Raw genomic sequence first — 20,343 nt, 5'->3', positions numbered from 1 at the left:
TTGGATTCCTTTTGACGAATACTTCTAACCATATGGTTTCCTCTCCAAGATTTTTTGTATTTTTATATTCCCCAAAATTGGAGATGTGTGGAGTCTTTATTGTGAACTTGGGAAAAACGTCTCGAGACATTATGTTTGGGGAAGCCAGATTTAATGTTTTGGACGTGTTCCTGTATCCTTACTTTGAGTGCTCTTTTTGTTCGGCCTACATATTGGAGGTTGCAGCTGCATTGTAATATATAGACTACTCCCTCAGTGTGGCATCCTATAAAATCCCTAATGCTATAAGTTTGTCCTGTGCTGGTAGCTATAAATTCTTTACGTTTTCCCTGGAATTTTTGCGCATGTCGACATGCATAGCAATTTCGGCAAGGGTAAAACTCTCCCTATATAGAAAGGTATATAGACGACTTAGTCATAGTCTGGAATGGAGACAGAAGCTCCCTGGGAACATTCCTAAATAAATTAAATATGAACAACAAAAACATTAGCTTGATATGGAAAATAGATGAAAAAGAAGTGGACTTCCTGGATTTGAACATCAGCCTAGAAGGGCAGAAAATAGTGACTAAAACTATTAATTAATCCCACACTATTACTTCATTTTTAATTAGCAGCGCGGCATTTTTATTATGAATAACTCTTGCCACATTTAATAATACTCGGTTTACATTAAACATTGCCAAATATCTTAACATTGCCACGTTAAATAATACTAGTTTTAATAAAGTACATTAACTAGTCTTTTTATATTTTTTAATCACGATTTTACATTATCTTGAATACAAATAGGCTATCGGTGAAATAACTTTTTGTTATTCTAAGAGCTCTCCACCAAAAAGATGGCAGTGTCCATAAATACACACTTAATAAAGAAAGATCAGGCTTTATCCACAAAAAAAGGGACGACATTAAAACTTCCGGGTCTAAGGCAAAATGACCGCTTCATCTACTAAACATTGACCACAACCAAGATGGCGGCTTTAAAACTTACGTTTTTTTCGCTATTTAAATCAGTATAGAACATCCAATCCGATGAACATCGGATTGAACATAGAACATCCAATCCAATACACTATTAGGACCCATTTCACTTTCTACATATTAGAATATTGACGGAAAATCACTTCTTTTGATACTATACTATATTGTGTTGTTGTGAACACTTCGATTTTGCTGCAATTAATTACTACCATTGTTTTACACTATATTATCCTTTTAGCGCGAAGGACACTTTACCACTGATAAAAGCAGCCTCACCAGTGCCATCGGTGCAGCCTGATCCATGCCCATTTGCAGCGTCGGAGGAGACGGGGGGGGGGGGGATGAGCGCTGACAGATTACATACAGGAGAATCTTCGTTCACTCGGCGGCCTCTTTATTACAAAGTTCCACCTCTTATGATAGAGAGAACAATCTTCCAATGCCAGCCCAGGAGACGGGACTTCCTATTACAGAAGCTGCCAAGTAAACAGGAGATTCTCCTGTATGTAATCTGTCGGCACTCGTCCCGCCCCTTCCCTGTCCCCTCCGAGGCACCGATAAATATGGGTATAATTATTTTGTGGCCCCCGCGGCGCTCGGGGATTCGTTGGGGGGCCACAAAAGATATATATCCAAATTACCAGTGGGGTAGTTTGAAACCAGAACGTGGGCCGCACTGTGTCTTGACATGTATGGACGGTGTACTAAGCTGTACGTGTGCTGCACTGTATTTCCTGATATGTAAACAAATAATGCATTCTGTATGCAGGCCAAATAATCAGCTGGCCGATTAATCGATTATGAAAATAGTTGACAACTATTTTAATGATCGATTAGTTGTTTCGGCCCCAATGTTGACCATCGTGACTGAAAAAATAAATGAGTGAACCCTCATCCAAAAATGACGAACTTTGGGCACGACCACCACACATGCAACGGTGAGCCAAATCGCAACAACATCTGAAACAGGTAGTCAAGGCGCCTGGTTACATTTTTGATAGGCACTCCAGCACTAAATACCATCTGGAGTGGACTTTGTAAGCTGCCTCTTATCAAGGCAACATTAACCACTTCAGCCCCGGAAGAACTTACCCCCTTCCTGACCAGAGCACTTTCTTTATCATACATCATGGGACACAGAGCACCATAGTAATTACTATGTGGGTATATAGGCACCTTCAGGCGATGGACACTGGTATACCCAATACAGGAAGTTAACTCCCTATATAACCCCTCCTCCTACCGGGAGTACCTCCGTTTTTTCACCAGTGCTTAAGGTGTTGGTCACGAGTGAAGATGTGCTCTGAGGAGCTCCAGGAGGAATCGTTGCTCGATTTAAATAGCCTCCATAGACCGGATCCATCCAAAGTGCCACTGAGGCCAAAGTGGATGGTACCCGGGCCTCGTATACAAAGCACGAGGTTTTGCTGTAACGCCTCTCTTTGCAGGGCTGGACCCCGGAACCTTCGGTCATGCTACATTACCTAAAGTTTTTTCCTGGCGGGGTGCTTTTACATGTCCAAGGGAGTGGAACCCTGAAAAAAAGGGGCCCAGTCCTTGAAGGTTTGCTAAACGCAGCCCGCCGTGATGGGTGAAGGTTGTTAAATCAGCAAATCCTGCGGCGGGGATAAGGTAAGGGAAGAAACCTAGGAACTAAAAAGTCCACCTAGAGTTTTCTTCTTTAGGGGAAAAATGTTGTCATGCCTTAAGTCTTCACTAGAGGGAGTATATGCACATGCCTTAATCTGTTGTCAGTTCAGCTCAGTGTAGTGCCCCGTACACATGGTCGGATTTTCCGACAGAAAATGTGTGATAGGACCTTGTTGTCGGAAATTCCGACCGTGTGTAGGCTCCATCACACATTTTCCATCGGATTTTCCGACACACAAAGTTTGAGAGCAGGCTATAAAATTTTCCGACAACAAAATCCGTTATCGGAATTTCCGATCATGTGTACACAAATCCGACGCACAAAGTGCCACGCATGCTCAGAACTGCCCCGTTTATAGTCCCGACGTAGGTGTTTTACGTCACTGCGTTCAGAATGATCGGATTTTCCGACAACTTTGTGTGACCGTGTATGCAAGACAAGTTTGAGCCAACATCCGTCGGAAAAAATCCTAGGATTTTGTTGTCGGAATGTCCGATCAATGTCCGACCGTGTGTACGGGGCATAAGTCTGTGTGTGGCCGCAGCAGCTTGCACAGGGGGATTCCGCTTAAGGTAAGAGATCTGCCATGCTTTTCTCCCCCCTGAAGGGACCAGAAGGGTTAGGGAATCAGCAGTTGTTGTACTCCCCTTGCAATACCCCCTACCCCCCTCCACGGGGGTGCGGAGGTCCTGAGTTATGCTCCGTATGTTTTTTCCTCTGCCTGCTTGGGTCATTGGGCTCTGCCTCTCCCCCCCGCAAACGAAAAGGAGGGGGCGGGTTAACAAAGGGGGCGAGGCCTAGGCGAGGCTCCATGTAGCGACCACACGACACAAGCACAGGCTAAAGGATCAGCTGGAACAGTCACTCCTCGGCTGATAGCGAGGAGGAGCAAGCAGGCTACATTCGAGACTTAGGAGTGGTGGGGCACGTAAGGGCTGCAAGTGGCATTCCTAATACGGGAAGGACATTTTTCCCAGCACTAGGCTGAACTTATATAGTGACATTATACTGTCAGACTATGTTCAGCAATTAGTGCAATTAAATAGTGCCTCTGCTTTTGTGCTTAGGACTATGAGTACCAAAAAAACACCACTAAGACCAAAAAGGTACCAAAAATTCCACCCCCAGGCATTAGGAACTCCAGTCGTGTCTCCACATGGTCATCCTTGCCTGAAATACCAGATATGGCAAGCCAGGGTGAGTCATTGGAACAAATTGGTGGTGCAGCTGCTTCTCTCATCTCAGCTCCTGTATACGTGACTGAAGATGCCTTTTCCTCCGCCTTGCAGGGCCTAGAAGGAAGATTAGTGGCTTTTATCGCATCCTCTATTCAAATGGATAGGAAGCGCGTTAGATCCCCCTCCACCACCTTAGACCCTTTGCAAAAGGAACAGTGGGTACAGGATTAGGTGTTACCCCTCAGGCGATCAGGAGGAAAGACAAACCGATGACTCCTCTGCAGAGGAAACAACGGTAAATGAACCCTTTTCAGCCTCACAATCTGAGAAATTGCTGATACAATCTAACGGAGATGGTTCGTTCTACTTTCATGCTACCCCTAACGGAGTCTGCTAAAAATTTGGTTTCTTCCTTGGGTTCTTTAAACTCTTCACAGCCTTTGCATGCATTTCCTTTCCATGCATTACTAGAAAAGCTTATTTATGCTGAATGGGATCACCCGGATAAGCATTTTCTCCCTCCAAAGAGATTCTCAGTTCTCAATCCCATGGAGGAGAAATTCACCAAAAGATGGAATGTACCAGCAGTTGACGCTGCGTATTCCAGTGTGAATAAGAAGACTAACTTGTCCAGTAGACAATGCACAAATGCTTAAGGTTCCAACAGATAAGAGGTTGGAATTCCTGTTAAAGTTCTCTTTTTCCTTGGCAGGTGCCGTTACTCAGCCTGCAGTCGCTGCAGTAGGCATCTGTCAATCCATAAAGGACCAATTTAGACAGGCCCTTAAAGGGGTTCCTGCACAACAAGCCTGGGATACGGCCAAACTACCAAAAGCATTACTCGAGAGGGTGGAGCGCAGCGGGTCGCTGCTGTCCCCTTTCTTGGCTCTTACCCTTATCTTTGTCTATGGCCTGCTAACCGCCAGCCATTGAAGCTGGCTGTAGACACACACGCTGTTTGGACTTGTATGCTGGTTTTATCTAGGTTTTAACTTTTAATAAATGGACAAATTTATATTTTACTACACTATGGGAGCCAATCTCTTTCTTACATGAGGAATATATTTATGGTCATACCCATCCTATCTGGAACCAAAGGGACGCTTCTGGGACTCATAGCAGACACCTGGCTGAACCGGCTAAAACAGAGAGTAACTACATGCGCACTACCCCTGCAGGGGTGACTGGATCCGGTGAGTAGGGACCCTTGAGGGGGAGCACACAAGTCGCCTGGAAATACTACAAGCACTCAAGTCATCTGTTGATGGTTTCTGCTATATGTACACAGCCTGACTATTATAGGGGAACTGTTATATATTTTTCACTTATATATACAGACTTATACATTTTTTTCGGTGGCGTTCTGATTTTTGGAATTCCGCCACAATTTTTGCATTATATGTTTATTGTTTTTTTTTTTTGAGTATTTGCCACATTTTTATTTTTGTTTTATGGTTCTTGTATACTTTTCACTCTGCATTATATTACTTACCTGTTGCATGTTGGTAGCAACACTTGCACATTTTTCATTTGTATGATTGTCTACATGCACGCTCTGGTACCTTTGAATAGGTGGGACACTTTATACCTACACTTGCATAGTATATCATTTTAATGGTAGGATTGCATATGTTTCACATTTACTCATTTATTTTAGTTGATATTTCACGCTTATGTACATTAATTAGGAACCACCAGGCCACAGTTTGGGTAACTCCATCAAGGAGTTACTGTGCATATCAGCTCACCCACACGTTATTTTAAGGGCGTATGCCATTTACACTCATACACCTGTACACACTCACAAGAAGTACCCCCATTAGGAGGGCCTGTTTTTATATTTTAGGCTGGGATAGCAGGTGCCGAGTTCTGCTGTATACTATATACTCTAGGCACAGCCCCATTTTCTTTTAACCTGTGCCCTTAGTTATTAGGTAGCGCCACTTAAACCCATTTTTTGTTTGTTTGCCATTATCTAGAGCCCCCTTAGGGGAGCCCTATTAGGGGAGGCAGCAACCTTCTTTCATTATCCTAAGCGTGGTCCTTTTCTATCTTTCTATAGATCTACCAAAAACATTATGTTTTGCCATAGACGCCATTAAAGATTCTATTCACCAGGCATTCCGCCTTGCGCTTGTGCTAGTACACACGCGTAGAATCCTGTGGTTAAAAAATTGGAATCGGCTATTTGGGGATGATTTGGACAAATACATCCAAACAATTTCCAGTAGGAAAAGTACTCTTTTGCCAGTCAAAAGTATAAATGCCCTTCATTTAAGCGGACTCTTTCTCCTGCGCCAGGGGCTTCCGCCTCTAGGTAGTGGCGACGGCCGCCACCGTCAGACTCTAGAGGAAAACCTCAGGGTCAGGGTCAGGCCCAGGCTCAATAGAAGTCCTGGGGCCGGAGACCTGCAAAACAGAATTCTAAAGTCTCATTATGAAGAGGTGCCCCCCCTCGCCACGGTGGGGGGAAGACTTCTGCAGTTTTCAGAAGTGTGACAAGAGGAAATTCAGGACAGATGGGTCATCTCCACGGTAACTCTAGGGTACAAACTGGAATTTCGGGACTTTCCACTGTCTTGTTTCCTGAGGACAAACGTTCCCAAAGATCCATGGAAAAGGCAATCTCTGTTTCGGGCACTAGACCGATTAATGGCTCAGAGGGTGATCATACAAATCCCCACAAAATAGCAAGGTTTGGGGCTTTATTCAAACCTCTTTACAGTACCAAAACCGAATGGAGATGTCAGACCCATTCTAGATCTAAAGAATCTAAATCAGTCCCTGAAGATCCACTCCTTTTGCATGGAGTCGATCAGGTCAGTGGTTTCTATCCTACAAGGAGGAGAACTTCTGGAGTCTATCGACATCAGGGATGCATATCTGAATGTCCCTATATTTCTCGCTCACCAAAGGTTTCTGCGGTTCGAGGTAGAACAGTAGCATTTCCAGTTTGTAGCCTTGCCCTTTGGGCTAGCTACAGAACCCCGGGTGTTTACAAAAGTCCTGGCCCCACCTCTAGCCAGGTTAAGGGCACAGGGCATAACAGTCTTGGCATACTAGGACGATCTATTGCTAATAGACCAGTCGGTGGCTCGTTTGGAGCAAAGCGTGCGCATTACAACCAGTTACCTGGAAAGTCTAGGTTGGATTCTCAACCTAGAGAAGTCTTCCTTAAAACCGCTAAAAAGGCTGGGGTACTTGGGTCTGATCATAGACACAGCCCAGAAAAAGGTGTTCTTGCCTCAAGCAAAGATCAATTCCATAAGAGAGCTGGTGCGGATGGTCAGGTCAAAAGGAGATCCCTCCATTCGCCTTTGCATGAGGTTGTAGGAATGATGGTGGCTTCATTCAAAGCGGTTCCCTATGCCCAGTTCCATTCGAGACTGTTGCAAAACAGTATCCTGTCTGTTTGGAACAAAACAATTCAAGTTTTAGACTTGCCAATGCGGCTGTCCCCAAGGGTGACCCAAAGCCTCAGTTGGTTGGTCCTAACCCAGAATCTGCTGAAAGGAAAATCCTGCAGACCAGTTATCTAGAAGGTGGTAACGACAGATGCCAGCCTTTCAGGCTGGGGAGCAGTGTTAGAAAAGATAACTGTCCAGGGACAGTGGTCAAGAACCAAAAGAGCCTTGCCCATCAACATCCTAGAGATTCAGGCAGTGCGCCTGGCTTTGAAGGCCTGGACATCAGGTTACGGGATTGTCCTGTCAGGATTCAATCCGGTAATGCCACAGCTGTGGCCTATATTAATCACCAAGGGGGCACCAAAAGTCTCTCAGCACAGAGAGAGGTAAACCATATTCTAACTTGGGCAGAGGAACGTTTCGTGCCTAATCGGCAGTCTTCATTCCGGGAGTAGAGAATTGGCAGGCGGACTATTTGAGTCACCAGCGGTTATTCCCAGGGGAATGGTCCCTTCACCCCGACATTTTTTGGGCTGTTTACCAAAGATGGGGGACTCCGGATGTAGATCTTTTGGCGTCCAGATTCAACATGAAGTTGGTCAAGTTTGTGTCCAGGACAAGGGATCCACTCGCATGCAGAACAGATGCGTTGGTGACCCTGTGGGATCAGTTCTCACTGATTTATGCATTCCCCCCTATTCAGTTGCTGCCACGACTTCTTTGCAGGATCAAGCTGGAAAGTAAGCTAGTAATTCTGGTAGGTCCAGTGTGGCCCAGAAGGCCCTGGTATGCAAAAATCGTAAAGGTGGCGGTGGAGGATCCATGGTCCCTTCCACTACGGCCAGACCTACTCTCACATGGGCTGATATTCCATCCTACCTTACGAACTCTAAATTTAACGGCTTGGCTATTGAAACCCACATTCTGAAGAAACGTGGGCTTTCGTGTCAGTTATCTCTACCTTGATTAATGCAAGGAAGCCAGCTTCCAGAACTATATATTATAGAGTCTGGAGGGCTTATGTTTCCTGGTGTGAATCCAAGGGTTGGCACCCTTGGAAATCATAAGCAGCATTCTTGCCTTTCTGCCTTGAGTACTATCAAGGGCCAAGTCTCCGTTTTATCGGTCTTATTTCAAAGACCGCTTGCTTCACATTCTTTGGTCCGGGGTTTTATGCAAGGGGTGATGCGGCTTAATCCGCCAGTCAGACCTCCTTTGAACCCTTGGGACTTGAACTTAGTTTTGTCAGTGTTACAAAAACAGCCATTAGTCCTTCTGACAAGGAAGCTAGTATTCTTGGCTGCTATATCCTCAGCAAGGAGGGTTTCGGAATTGGCTGCTCTTTCTTGTAAAGAGCCATACGGGATTATTCATGAGGACAGAGTGATGTTGCGCCCTCGTCCGGATTTTTTGCCAAAAGTGGTCTCAGGTTTTCACCTGAACCAAGATATTGTCCTGCCATCATTTTTTCCAAAACCATGTTCCAGGGAAGAGAAGTCACTACATTGTCTTGATTTGGTGAGAGCGGTCAAAGTCTATTTAAAGACAACTGCTCAGATTTGGAAGACTGATGTCTTATTTGTACTGCCAGAGGGTCCTAAGAAAGGACAGACAGCGTTGAAATCCACTGTCGCTAAGTGGATTCGGCAAGTTATAATTCAGACTTCTGATTTACGGGGTAAGATTCCACCTTTTCAAGTCAAAGCGCACTCTACCTGGTCGGTTAGTGCTTCTTGGGCAACGCGTCACCAGGACTCCATGGCTCAGATTGGTAAGGTCGCAACTTGGTCTTCAGTACATACATTCACCAAGTCTTATCAGGTGAATGTAAGAAGGCATGAGGATATCGCCTTTGGGCGCAGTGTGCTGCAGGCAGCAGTATAGGTCCTCAAGTCTGGGGGTGCCCTACAGGTTGTCTCTCCCTTCCCTCAAATAGCATTGCTATGGGACGTCCCACATAATTACTATGGTGCTTTGTGTCCTATGATGAACAATAAAGAAAATAGGATTTTTAAAACAGCTTACCTGTAAAATCTTTTTCTTGGAGTACATCATGGGACACAGAGGTCGCGCCCCTCTTTCTGGGGTTTAAGTATATTGCTTTGCTACACAAACTGAGGTACTCCTGGTAGGAGGAGGGGTTATATAGGGAGTGAACTTCCTGTATTGGGTATACCAGTGTCCATCACCTGAAGGTGTCTATATACCCACACAGTAATTACTATGGTGCTCTGTGTCCCATGATGTACTCCAAGAAAAGGATTTTACAGGTAAGCTGCTATAAAAATCCTATTTTTTGCGATATGGCACTGCGTCGCTTTAACTGACAATTGCGCGTCGTGCAACGTTGCACCCAAACAAAATTGATGTCATTTTTAAAACAGCATACCTGTAAAATCCTTTTCTTTGAAGTACATCACAGGACACAGCCATAATAGTTACTATGGGGGTTATAGGCTACCTTCAGGTGATGGACACTGGCACACCCTAAGACAGGAAGTCCATTCCCTATATAACCCCTCCCACTACTGGGAGTACCTCAGTTTTTGTAGCAAAGCAATACACGTGTATACCAGAAAGAAGGCAGGGACCTCTGTGTCCCGTGATGTACTTCAAAGAAAAGGATTTTACAGGTAAGCTGTGGCACCACGAGGGAGATGGACGTCCCCCGTTCCTCTGGCTTTACCCTGGATATATTCCATAAGTTTATCATTCAGATTTGCACCCTCCATGTCTTTCTGGCGGTTTCTGTGAGCCCTGACTTGCTGCTCCACTTTAGAGGCAGAGTCCATTCTTAGCCTCAAATAAAGATCCATTTCACATCTGATTTACTGCATACTGAAGAGGGCAATGAGACCCATTTGATTGGGGTCACCTCATGGTCACAATCTAATCTAGTGGACCTCCGGACGTGGGAATTCATCTACCTGCATTATTGCTGTGCACCATCTATTTATAGAGGAACATGTGATTTGCGGCTATCTGGCCGGGAGTTACGCTGTAGAGGGGGGATACTGGAGTCTCCTTCCCCTCCGTCCGTGGATGACCTTCCTGCCCTAAAGCTGGAAACCAGGGGGATATCGCAAGTCTGAGACTGGGATCATATTTTTTGCACGCTTGTACCCCTGCAGGGGTGAAGAGCTCTGGTGAGTGAAAGCACAAGAGGAGAGCACAGTCACTTTTGTCAACACGTTCTTTGCTTATCCCTGGAAAATGTTCACTTATTGAAGGAAGCACTATGTCACTTTATATGGACACTGATTTCTGATTTTATTATTTTTATTTTATTTTTTGGGGCACTATTGGCTAATACTCCATATGGACACTCAGTTTAAATAATTTATTGGATATCATTTACAGCAACTTATTTAGCTTATATGTTTGCAATTTATACCAGTGTTGTTTGACAGGTATTATTCACATCAGCTGATGCTATTTGACTGCATCTCTTTACACACACCTTCACATATATATTTTATATTTATTAATTACAATTTTTTTATCTTTTACCTTTTGCATATACAGTATTATAATTTAAGTACTAAACAAGGAATAAGGGCTAAATTGCCCGAAGGAAGGGGAAGAGGACTTTTAAGGTGCTATTTACATCAAAGATATAGTCACAAATTCTGTACAATCATATTAAAAAAATGAAAATTTTATTGAATTAAGATTAAAATATTTATGTCTCACATGGAGAGTGGGACATGCTTTTAAGAACAATATGACATAGATGATATCACCCAAAATTATTCACATTGGACAATACAACATAAAGCAACTACTTAAAGGTGCCATGACAATCTGCCGCTCGACATGTTTCGCTCTAATACGAGCTTCTTCAGGAGTTTACAGGCTATGATTGTAGTGGACTCTATAATAATGGGAGAATAAACAATAATCAATACATGCGTTTAAACATATTAAAGATATATCCAGTAAATGAATAAACTGGTTTATCAGAACAGAGATTGATACAGAACATATAAATGCATACACATGAATAGAAGTTTGGGGACCAAACAATTCTAATATATATGGGAAGTCAAAGTTTATATATCTTACCAGGCTGTAATGCATCAAAGCGACATAAATATTCCAATAGAGTAACAGATTAGTGCTGATTTCAAACCGGGGAGTTCTCACATATATATAGGGACATCGCTGCCATAGTATGACCACAGGGGAACACAAAGTTATATAATGGCCCTTTGAAAAATATAAAAAACAAATTCGGAATTAATCGGGGAGGAGATATGGGAGAGGGGAAATCAAATTCCAAAACATCCATGTTTGATTTATGGGGTAAATTATCTAAGGTAGAACCAATTAAAAGTATTTACCTAAAGCATAAAAGTATCCCGGTAAATGTAAGTCAGATGGATAAGGCTAGATACCCTGGTTTCATCAAACTAGTCATGGGTGACTACACAGACGATAACCAACCGCGATATTTTCTGAGTGGAAAGAAAAATACAATACAAAGGACCATTAAGGTTCCACAAGTGCAGCTTACTGTCAACTGGCAGCAATGCTGCAGAGAGAGAGAACTTACTTTATGGGCAGTATTCCGGCATGCAGGCTTGAGAGAGCTTCACGCTGCCTCCATTGAACAGCGCCGGTAGCAGAACAGTGGGCGGTGTATGACCGCCTTTATATACCCCCATCGCGGCGGCGTCTGATTTCGCCGCCGGGATGCGGACGCTAGTTGAGGCTGGCTGCGTCATGACCTGGGGGGAGGAGGAACACGGCGGCGTCATTCAGACGTCCGTAACGTACCAAGAGCGTAGTGCGCATGTCTATAGATTTTTTGAGCCTGTGAAGCATCCGGGCGCCCAAAGCGCCATATTGGTAGAGGGAAAGAGAAAGGTATAAATAACTAGAACTAGGCTGAAGCATACAGCCTATCCAAAAACCAATAGTTCTAAATAGAGGCTCATATGCATCATTTATAGATATAAAAAACACCCCATCTAATGCCGCAACCAGAATCAATTCAATAGGGCCACCACCCTGGGGACGATTGGTTCTACATCCCCAATGGTGGGTGCCCCGGGCGTCCGTGTGGTCTAAATTGACAGAGATGAACCCGATATGAGAATATTCCCGGGAAATTGTTGCCAATCATAAAAAATGGAAACAAAGGCAAGTTTTTTTGAAAAAAACAAGAACAAAAGGACTTTTTTTGAAAGATCCTTAGTAGATGTTTGTAATAACAGCCTGCAAGAGTATAGCACAAATAAATCAGTGGAGATTCAATGATATCAAGTATAACATACAAAAATGTATATGGTCATAATCTAGTTATTGCTGGATATTTTAACATAGCTTATACATATATGTGACGCCATATCAGTACAGCGTTGAAAATACTGAATATAATTAATATTTTAACATGGGTTAAACATATGTGTGGCGCCAAATCAGTACAGCATTGAAAATACTAAATATAATTAATGACCTACAAAAAGGGAAAAAAAAAGAGAAGAAAAAAGAAGAAAAGACAAAGAAAAACCAAAAGGAATTTTTTAAGAAATCAAAGAATATTTTTTGTTATTTAATTGCACTGTTGTGTTGTATTTGGACAACCAAAGAATAGAAAGCCTAAAAATGGAAAAAGGGGGGAAGAACAACACGGCCATGACTAGGCTGGGGATGCCCCAGCTTTCAAAGAAATGACTTAAAACTGAACGCATCGTTCATGCCTGGATGCTGGAGAGCTGACAACTCGTGTATCCAGCGTGCCTCCTTTTGGAGGAGGAGCCTGTCATAGTCTCCCCCTCTCACACCCGGAGGAATATGTTCCAAGGCAAAAAAGTGTAAACAATTAGCGTCAAAGTTATGTTGCAGGCCGACATGACGACTGATGGGGGTCTCCATTCTTTTTTTCTGTATAAGGGAAACATGATCCCTAATACGGCAGAAAAAGGGTCTCTTTGTCTTCCCGATATAAAACATCTTACATTCACATAACATAATGTATACTATACCGATGGATTGACATGTTACTGCAAATCTTGGTTTGAACATATGCCCATTGGGCAGCAAGAGACTACGAGTAGCTAAAATATATCTGCAGTAGGAGCATTGATGGCAAGGTCTACTTCCCCTATCAGCCTCTTTAATTTTTGCACTGTGGCTTTCATAATGGCTGTGTACAAGTGAATCTCTCAGGGATCGACAACGTCTGAAAGTAATCTCCGGATATGGATTTAGATGTTTGGCCACCTTTTCGTCTCCCATTAATAAGTACCAATACTTATTAAGGATATCACGTGTTTGTTGATGTTGACTAGAGTAAGTAGTGATGAGCCTGACACCCGGATTCGATTTTTTAAAACTGGTGTTATGTAAAAGAGAGGCTCTATTTTGATTTTTAGCTCTGAGATATGCTTTTTTAAGGCATTTTTTGCTATATCCTCGGTTAAGGAAGCGTGAACGTAAACATTTAGCTTCCCTTTCGAAGTCAGACTCATCACTGCAGTTGCGTTTTGCTCGTAGATATTGCCCATAGGGCACGCTCGTGATAAGAGGAACTGGGTGGGAACTGGTGGCGTGCAGCAGGGAATTGCCCGCAGAAGGTTTACGGTATAAAGTTGTTCTGATGTTACCATCAGGTTTGACTATAATTTGGGTATCCAAAAAGGTCAAACTGGATTGACTAAATTCAACGGTGAATTTGAGATTAAATCTATTAATTTTTAAGCTTTCCAAAAAAGACAGAAGAAGATCTTTAGAACCCACCCATATAAAAAAAATGTCGTCAATAAATCTCCTCCATAGAGGGATTTGTTCCATATATTGCTGCATGTCATCTCTGGAAAATAATTCCAGTTCCCACCCCCCCAGATACAGGTTGGCATAGGAGGGGGCACATTTGGTCCCCATAGCCACCCCCTGTATCTGGAGGTAGTGGGATCCGCCAAATAGGAAGATGTTATTGGAGAGGACAAACAGCAACAACTTCAAAATAAATTCATTGTATTGAGAAGATATCTCATGATTTTGAAAGAGAAAGTCTTTGACAACTTCCACCCCCTGTTGGTGGGGAATAGAGTTGTATAAGGCCTCCACGTCGAGGGCTACCAGCCACGCGTCCCCGGGAAGGGATATCCCATCGAGGGCGCGTAGCAGGTCATTGGTGTCCTGAAGGTAGGACACCAAACCCTCGACGTGGGGCCTCAGGAAGTCATCAATCAATTGGCTGGCTGTCTCAGTGAGACTGCCATTACCAGAGACAATCGGGCGGCCTGGGGGTTTGGTCTGACTCTTATGAATTTTAGGGAGAGCATACATTGTGGGTATTCTCGGAGATGTAACATTTAGAAACTCCCAGGTGGACTTATTAATAAGACCACTGTGATAAGCCGAGCCTATTAGGTGTTGGTAACGATTATTGGTTAAAGTAACGTGAGTTGATGATACCTTCCGGTACCATTCATGGTTCTGGACAATGGCCAACACCATAGACTCGTATTGGCCACTGTCCATCACCACTAGGTTACCACCCTTATCGGCAGGCTTAATAATAATGCTTTGATTTGATTGTAGGGATTTCAAGGCATTAATTTGAGAGGGAGTCAAATTGGTTTGGGAAATGTTTCTCCATTTGGTATTCATAATCTCCTTGGTGACTTGGTTAGTAAACGCCCATACGTTGGGATTGCCTTGCAGGGCAGGGAACTTGGAGGATTTAGGTTTACAGTTACGGGGTGTGGCAGTTATCGAAAGGTGAGGATGGACCAATGGAGGTGGGGGGTCGACAGCCGTTTCGAGGGCAAGGGCCTCGAGTAGGTCTGTTTCATTGATCCCCCCCTCCTCCCACAGCTCCATTAGGTCCTCCATAGCCTTAATATCATTAATGGACATGTCCTTCCAGAGAGGGTTGTCCAGAGAAGAGCTCTGGATGGATGGAGGTGGCCTATCATAAAGAATTTTAAACATGAGTTTCCTCGAGAATAGATTAAGATCTTTTATCAATTCAAAAGGGTCCACATTTCGCGTAGGGCAAAAGGTAAGACCCAGTTGTAATACGGAAATTTCTTCTGCCGACAGAGGGCAGGAGGAGATATTGATCACCTCGAGTTGGCTTTCTGGGGTTTGGGGTTCCCCAAGTCCGAACTCATGGTTCTTTTGGGATCCGACATCGTCTGTGTGAAGATCGGGGCAGGACGAAAATCCTGTTGCGAGGGAAAAGTGTTAACATTACTTACCGCGGTGCATGAACCAGTGGTTGGTGCGCAAGTAGTAGTGCAAGTATTAAGAAGAGGTTCAGAATGTGTCGGTGCGCTGGCGAGTGAACTTTTATTCGCACCCGCTCGAGTGACTATAGGTGTCCTAGGGTTAGGCGTACGTCTAACTGTACCCGTAGGTGCATTTTCTCTAGAGTGTTTAGAATTCGATGAATCCTGAGTTCTGGTGAGCCGAGTGAATTCTTGTGCCTGTAGTGAAGAAACAGAGGAAAAAGATGAATCAGAGTCACTGGGTTCACTATTTGCCTGTTTAGTTTGACGTTTTTGATTATTGCGTTTTTTCCTTCTATAATTATTTGATGACCAATTATAGGCTTGTTTATTGTCATACGCTAGTTTGTCTCTAATGTATTTTTTTTCCTTTGTTTTTAAAACTTCTGTTACATAAATCTCTAAATTTGTTTTGAGTTCATTTTCACGTGTGGGAAAAAGGCCATCCGTGACAATTGCTGAATTGTCAAGGTATAGCTTCTCAATTTCCTTATCTATAAGGGACAACTCGGCAGCATAATGTTTGCATAGGAGCTCCATCATTTTTTTGGAGCAACTCTGCAAATTCTCCTCCCATTCAAGTTTAAATTCTGGCTCCAACTGGGTGATGGTGGGAAAGATCTGAATTCTCAGACCCCAGGGAGAGATGTTCTCTTCAGTATATTTCAAGAAGTACCATTTGTTCCAAAATAGTCTTGATTTCTTCTCGAGCATGCGTTGCAGTCTCGAGAAAAAACGTTCCATAGATAAACCTCCACCTAAGGTGTTTTGTGATTTATGGATATGGTCCATTAAGCCATCAAAGGCATTTCCACAGTAATTGGCCATTATTAAAGATTAGTTGGTACAGAGTAGATCAGCCCCAAATGAAAGTGGCTAGGGAAACCCAATTTACAGGCAAACACCTGGGCTAAATAATATCAATCAGAAATGATATAATGTATGGTAATGAAAAGAGGATTAGAAAGATGAAAAAAGAAAAGGAAAAGAATTTATCATTGAGCAACAAATTCCACTGAGTATCTGTTACTAGACAAATCCAAAAATTGGATAAACCAGTGAGTATATCTGTCCAAAAAAGATGAAGGGTGGGTAACACCCCAAATAACACTATTAGGATATAGGGAGGACAGAGATACTCAACTGTAAACACCACATCCTATGATTAAATACTAAACAAGGAATAAGGGCTAAATTGCCCGAAGGAAGGGGAAGAGGACTTTTAAGGTGCTATTTACATCAAAGATATAGTCACAAATTCTGTACAATCATATTAAAAAAATGAAAATTTTATTGAATTAAGATTAAAATATTTATGTCTCACATGGAGAGTGGGACATGCTTTTAAGAACAATATGACATAGATGATATCACCCAAAATTATTCACATTGGACAATACAACATAAAGCAACTACTTAAAGGTGCCATGACAATCTGCCGCTCGACATGTTTCGCTCTAATACGAGCTTCTTCAGGAGTTTACAGGCTATGATTGTAGTGGACTCTATAATAATGGGAGAATAAACAATAATCAATACATGCGTTTAAACATATTAAAGATATATCCAGTAAATGAATAAACTGGTTTATCAGAACAGAGATTGATACAGAACATATAAATGCATACACATGAATAGAAGTTTGGGGACCAAACAATTCTAATATATATGGGAAGTCAAAGTTTATATATCTTACCAGGCTGTAATGCATCAAAGCGACATAAATATTCCAATAGAGTAACAGATTAGTGCTGATTTCAAACCGGGGAGTTCTCACATATATATAGGGACATTGCTGCCATAGTATGACCACAGGGGAACATAAAGTTATATAATGGCCCTTTGAAAAATATAAAAAACAAATTCGGAATTAATCGGGGAGGAGATATGGGAGAGGGGAAATCAAATTCCAAAACATCCATGTTTGATTTATGGGGTAAATTATCTAAGGTAGAACCAATTAAAAGTATTTACCTAAAGCATAAAAGTATCCCGGAAAATGTAAGTCAGATGGATAAGGCTAGATACCCTGGTTTCATCAAACTAGTCATGGGTGACTACACAGACGATAACCAACCGCGATATTTTCTGAGTGGAAAGAAAAATACAATACAAAGGACCATTAAGGTTCCACAAGTGCAGCTTACTGTCAACTGGCAGCAATGCTGCAGAGAGAGAGAACTTACTTTATGGGCAGTAGTCCGGCATGCAGGCTTGAGAGAGCTTCACGCTGCCTCCATTGAACAGCGCCGGTAGCAGAACTGTGGGCGGTGTATGACCGCCTTTATATACCCCCATCGCGGCGGCGTCTGATTACTCTATTGGAATATTTATGTCGCTTTGATGCATTACAGCCTGGTAAGATATATAAACTTTGACTTCCCATATATATTAGAATTGTTTGGTCCCCAAACTTCTATTCATGTGTATGCATTTATATGTTCTGTATCAATCTCTGTTCTGATAAACCAGTTTATTCATTTACTGGATATATCTTTAATATGTTTAAACGCATGTATTGATTATTGTTTATTCTCCCATTATTATAGAGTCCACTACAATCATAGCCTGTAAACTCCTGAAGAAGCTCGTATTAGAGCGAAACATGTCGAGCGGCAGATTGTCATGGCACCTTTAAGTAGTTGCTTTATGTTGTATTGTCCAATGTGAATAATTTTGGGTGATATCATCTATGTCATATTGTTCTTAAAAGCATGTCCCACTCTCCATGTGAGACATAAATATTTTAATCTTAATTCAATAAAATTTTCATTTTTTTAATATGATTGTACAGAATTTGTGACTATATCTTTGATGTAAATAGCACCTTAAAAGTCCTCTTCCCCTTCCTTCGGGCAATTTAGCCCTTATTCCTTGTTTAGTATTTAATCATAGGATGTGGTGCTTACAGTTGAGTATCTCTGTCCTCCCTATATCCTAATAGTGTTATTTGGGGTGTTACCCACCCTTCATCTTTTTTGGACAGATATACTCACTGGTTTATCCAATTTTTGGATTTGTCTAGTAACAGATACTCAGTGGAATTTGTTGCTCAATGATAAATTCTTTTCCTTTTCTTTTTTCATCTTTCTAATCCTCTTTTCATTACCATACATTATATCATTTCTGATTGATATTATTTAGCCCAGGTGTTTGCCTGTAAATTGGGTTTCCCTAGCCACTTTCATTTGGGGCTGATCTACTCTGTACCAACTAATCTTTAATAATGGCCAATTACTGTGGAAATGCCTTTGATGGCTTAATGGACCATATCCATAAATCACAAAACACCTTAGGTGGAGGTTTATCTATGGAACGTTTTTTCTCGAGACTGCAACGCATGCTCGAGAAGAAATCAAGACTATTTTGGAACAAATGGTACTTCTTGAAATATACTGAAGAGAACATCTCTCCCTGGGGTCTGAGAATTCAGATATTTCCCACCATCACCCAGTTGGAGCCAGAATTTAAACTTGAATGGGAGGAGAATTTGCAGAGTTGCTCCAAAAAAATGATGGAGCTCCTATGCAAACATTATGCTGCCGAGTTGTCCCTTATAGATAAGGAAATTGAGAAGCTATACCTTGACAATTCAGCAATTGTCACGGATGGCCTTTTTCCCACACGTGAAAATGAACTCAAAACAAATTTAGAGATTTATGTAACAGAAGTTTTAAAAACAAAGGAAAAAAAATACATTAGAGACAAACTAGCGTATGACAATAAACAAGCCTATAATTGGTCATCAAATAATTATAGAAGGAAAAAACGCAATAATCAAAAACGTCAAACTAAACAGGCAAATAGTGAACCCAGTGACTCTGATTCATCTTTTTCCTCTGTTTCTTCACTACAGGCACAAGAATTCACTCGGCTCACCAGAACTCAGGATTCATCGAATTCTAAACACTCTAGAGAAAATGCACCTACGGGTACAGTTAGACGTACGCCTAACCCTAGGACACCTATAGTCACTCGAGCGGGTGCGAATAAAAGTTCACTCGCCAGCGCACCGACACATTCTGAACCTCTTCTTAATACTTGCACTACTACTTGCGCACCAACCACTGGTTCATGCACCGCGGTAAGTAATGTTAACACTTTTCCCTCGCAACAGGATTTTCGTCCTGCCCCGATCTTCACACAGACGATGTCGGATCCCAAAAGAACCATGAGTTCGGACTTGGGGAACCCCAAACCCCAGAAAGCCAACTCGAGGTGATCAATATCTCCTCCTGCCCTCTGTCGGCAGAAGAAATTTCCGTATTACAACTGGGTCTTACCTTTTGCCCTACGCGAAATGTGGACCCTTTTGAATTGATAAAAGATCTTAATCTATTCTCGAGGAAACTCATGTTTAAAATTCTTTATGATAGGCCACCTCCATCCATCCAGAGCTCTTCTCTGGACAACCCTCTCTGGAAGGACATGTCCATTAATGATATTAAGGCTATGGAGGACCTAATGGAGCTGTGGGAGGAGGGGGGGATCAATGAAACAGACCTACTCGAGGCCCTTGCCCTCGAAACGGCTGTCGACCCCCCACCTCCATTGGTCCATCCTCACCTTTCGATAACTGCCACACCCCGTAACTGTAAACCTAAATCCTCCAAGTTCCCTGCCCTGCAAGGCAATCCCAACGTATGGGCGTTTACTAACCAAGTCACCAAGGAGATTATGAATACCAAATGGAGAAACATTTCCCAAACCAATTTGACTCCCTCTCAAATTAATGCCTTGAAATCCCTACAATCAAATCAAAGCATTATTATTAAGCCTGCCGATAAGGGTGGTAACCTAGTGGTGATGGACAGGGGCCAATACGAGTCTATGGTGTTGGCCATTGTCCAGAACCATGAATGGTACCGGAAGGTATCATC

At 42.5% G+C, this 20,343-nt stretch overlaps 1 protein-coding gene across 2 annotated transcripts in view; it reads right to left on the bottom strand.

Annotated features, from left to right (window-relative positions):
• The window catches only part of CAMLG (calcium modulating ligand), a 179,181-nt gene that overhangs the window by 16,329 nt on the left and 142,509 nt on the right, over positions 1-20,343 (bottom strand). Inside the window, exons 4-5 of one of the 2 annotated variants that reach the window (XM_073620803.1) lie at positions 15,434-15,661; positions 10,968-11,094 (exon numbers count right to left, since the gene is read on the bottom strand). The exons of the other annotated variant lie outside the window; for it this stretch is intronic. Coding sequence (XP_073476904.1) covers positions 11,077-11,094; positions 15,434-15,661 — 246 coding nt within the window. The 3' untranslated portion in view covers positions 10,968-11,076. Of the gene's footprint in view, positions 1-10,967; positions 11,095-15,433; positions 15,662-20,343 lie in introns of those variants that run through there. 2 annotated transcript variants of the gene reach the window in all.

The sequence above is a fragment of the Aquarana catesbeiana genome, linkage group LG03, assembly GCF_042186555.1.
Source record: "Aquarana catesbeiana isolate 2022-GZ linkage group LG03, ASM4218655v1, whole genome shotgun sequence".
Lineage (NCBI taxonomy): Eukaryota > Metazoa > Chordata > Amphibia > Anura > Ranidae > Aquarana > Aquarana catesbeiana.
Note: the sequence above shows the minus strand (reverse complement) of the source record. Positions and strands in the feature narration are given on the sequence as shown.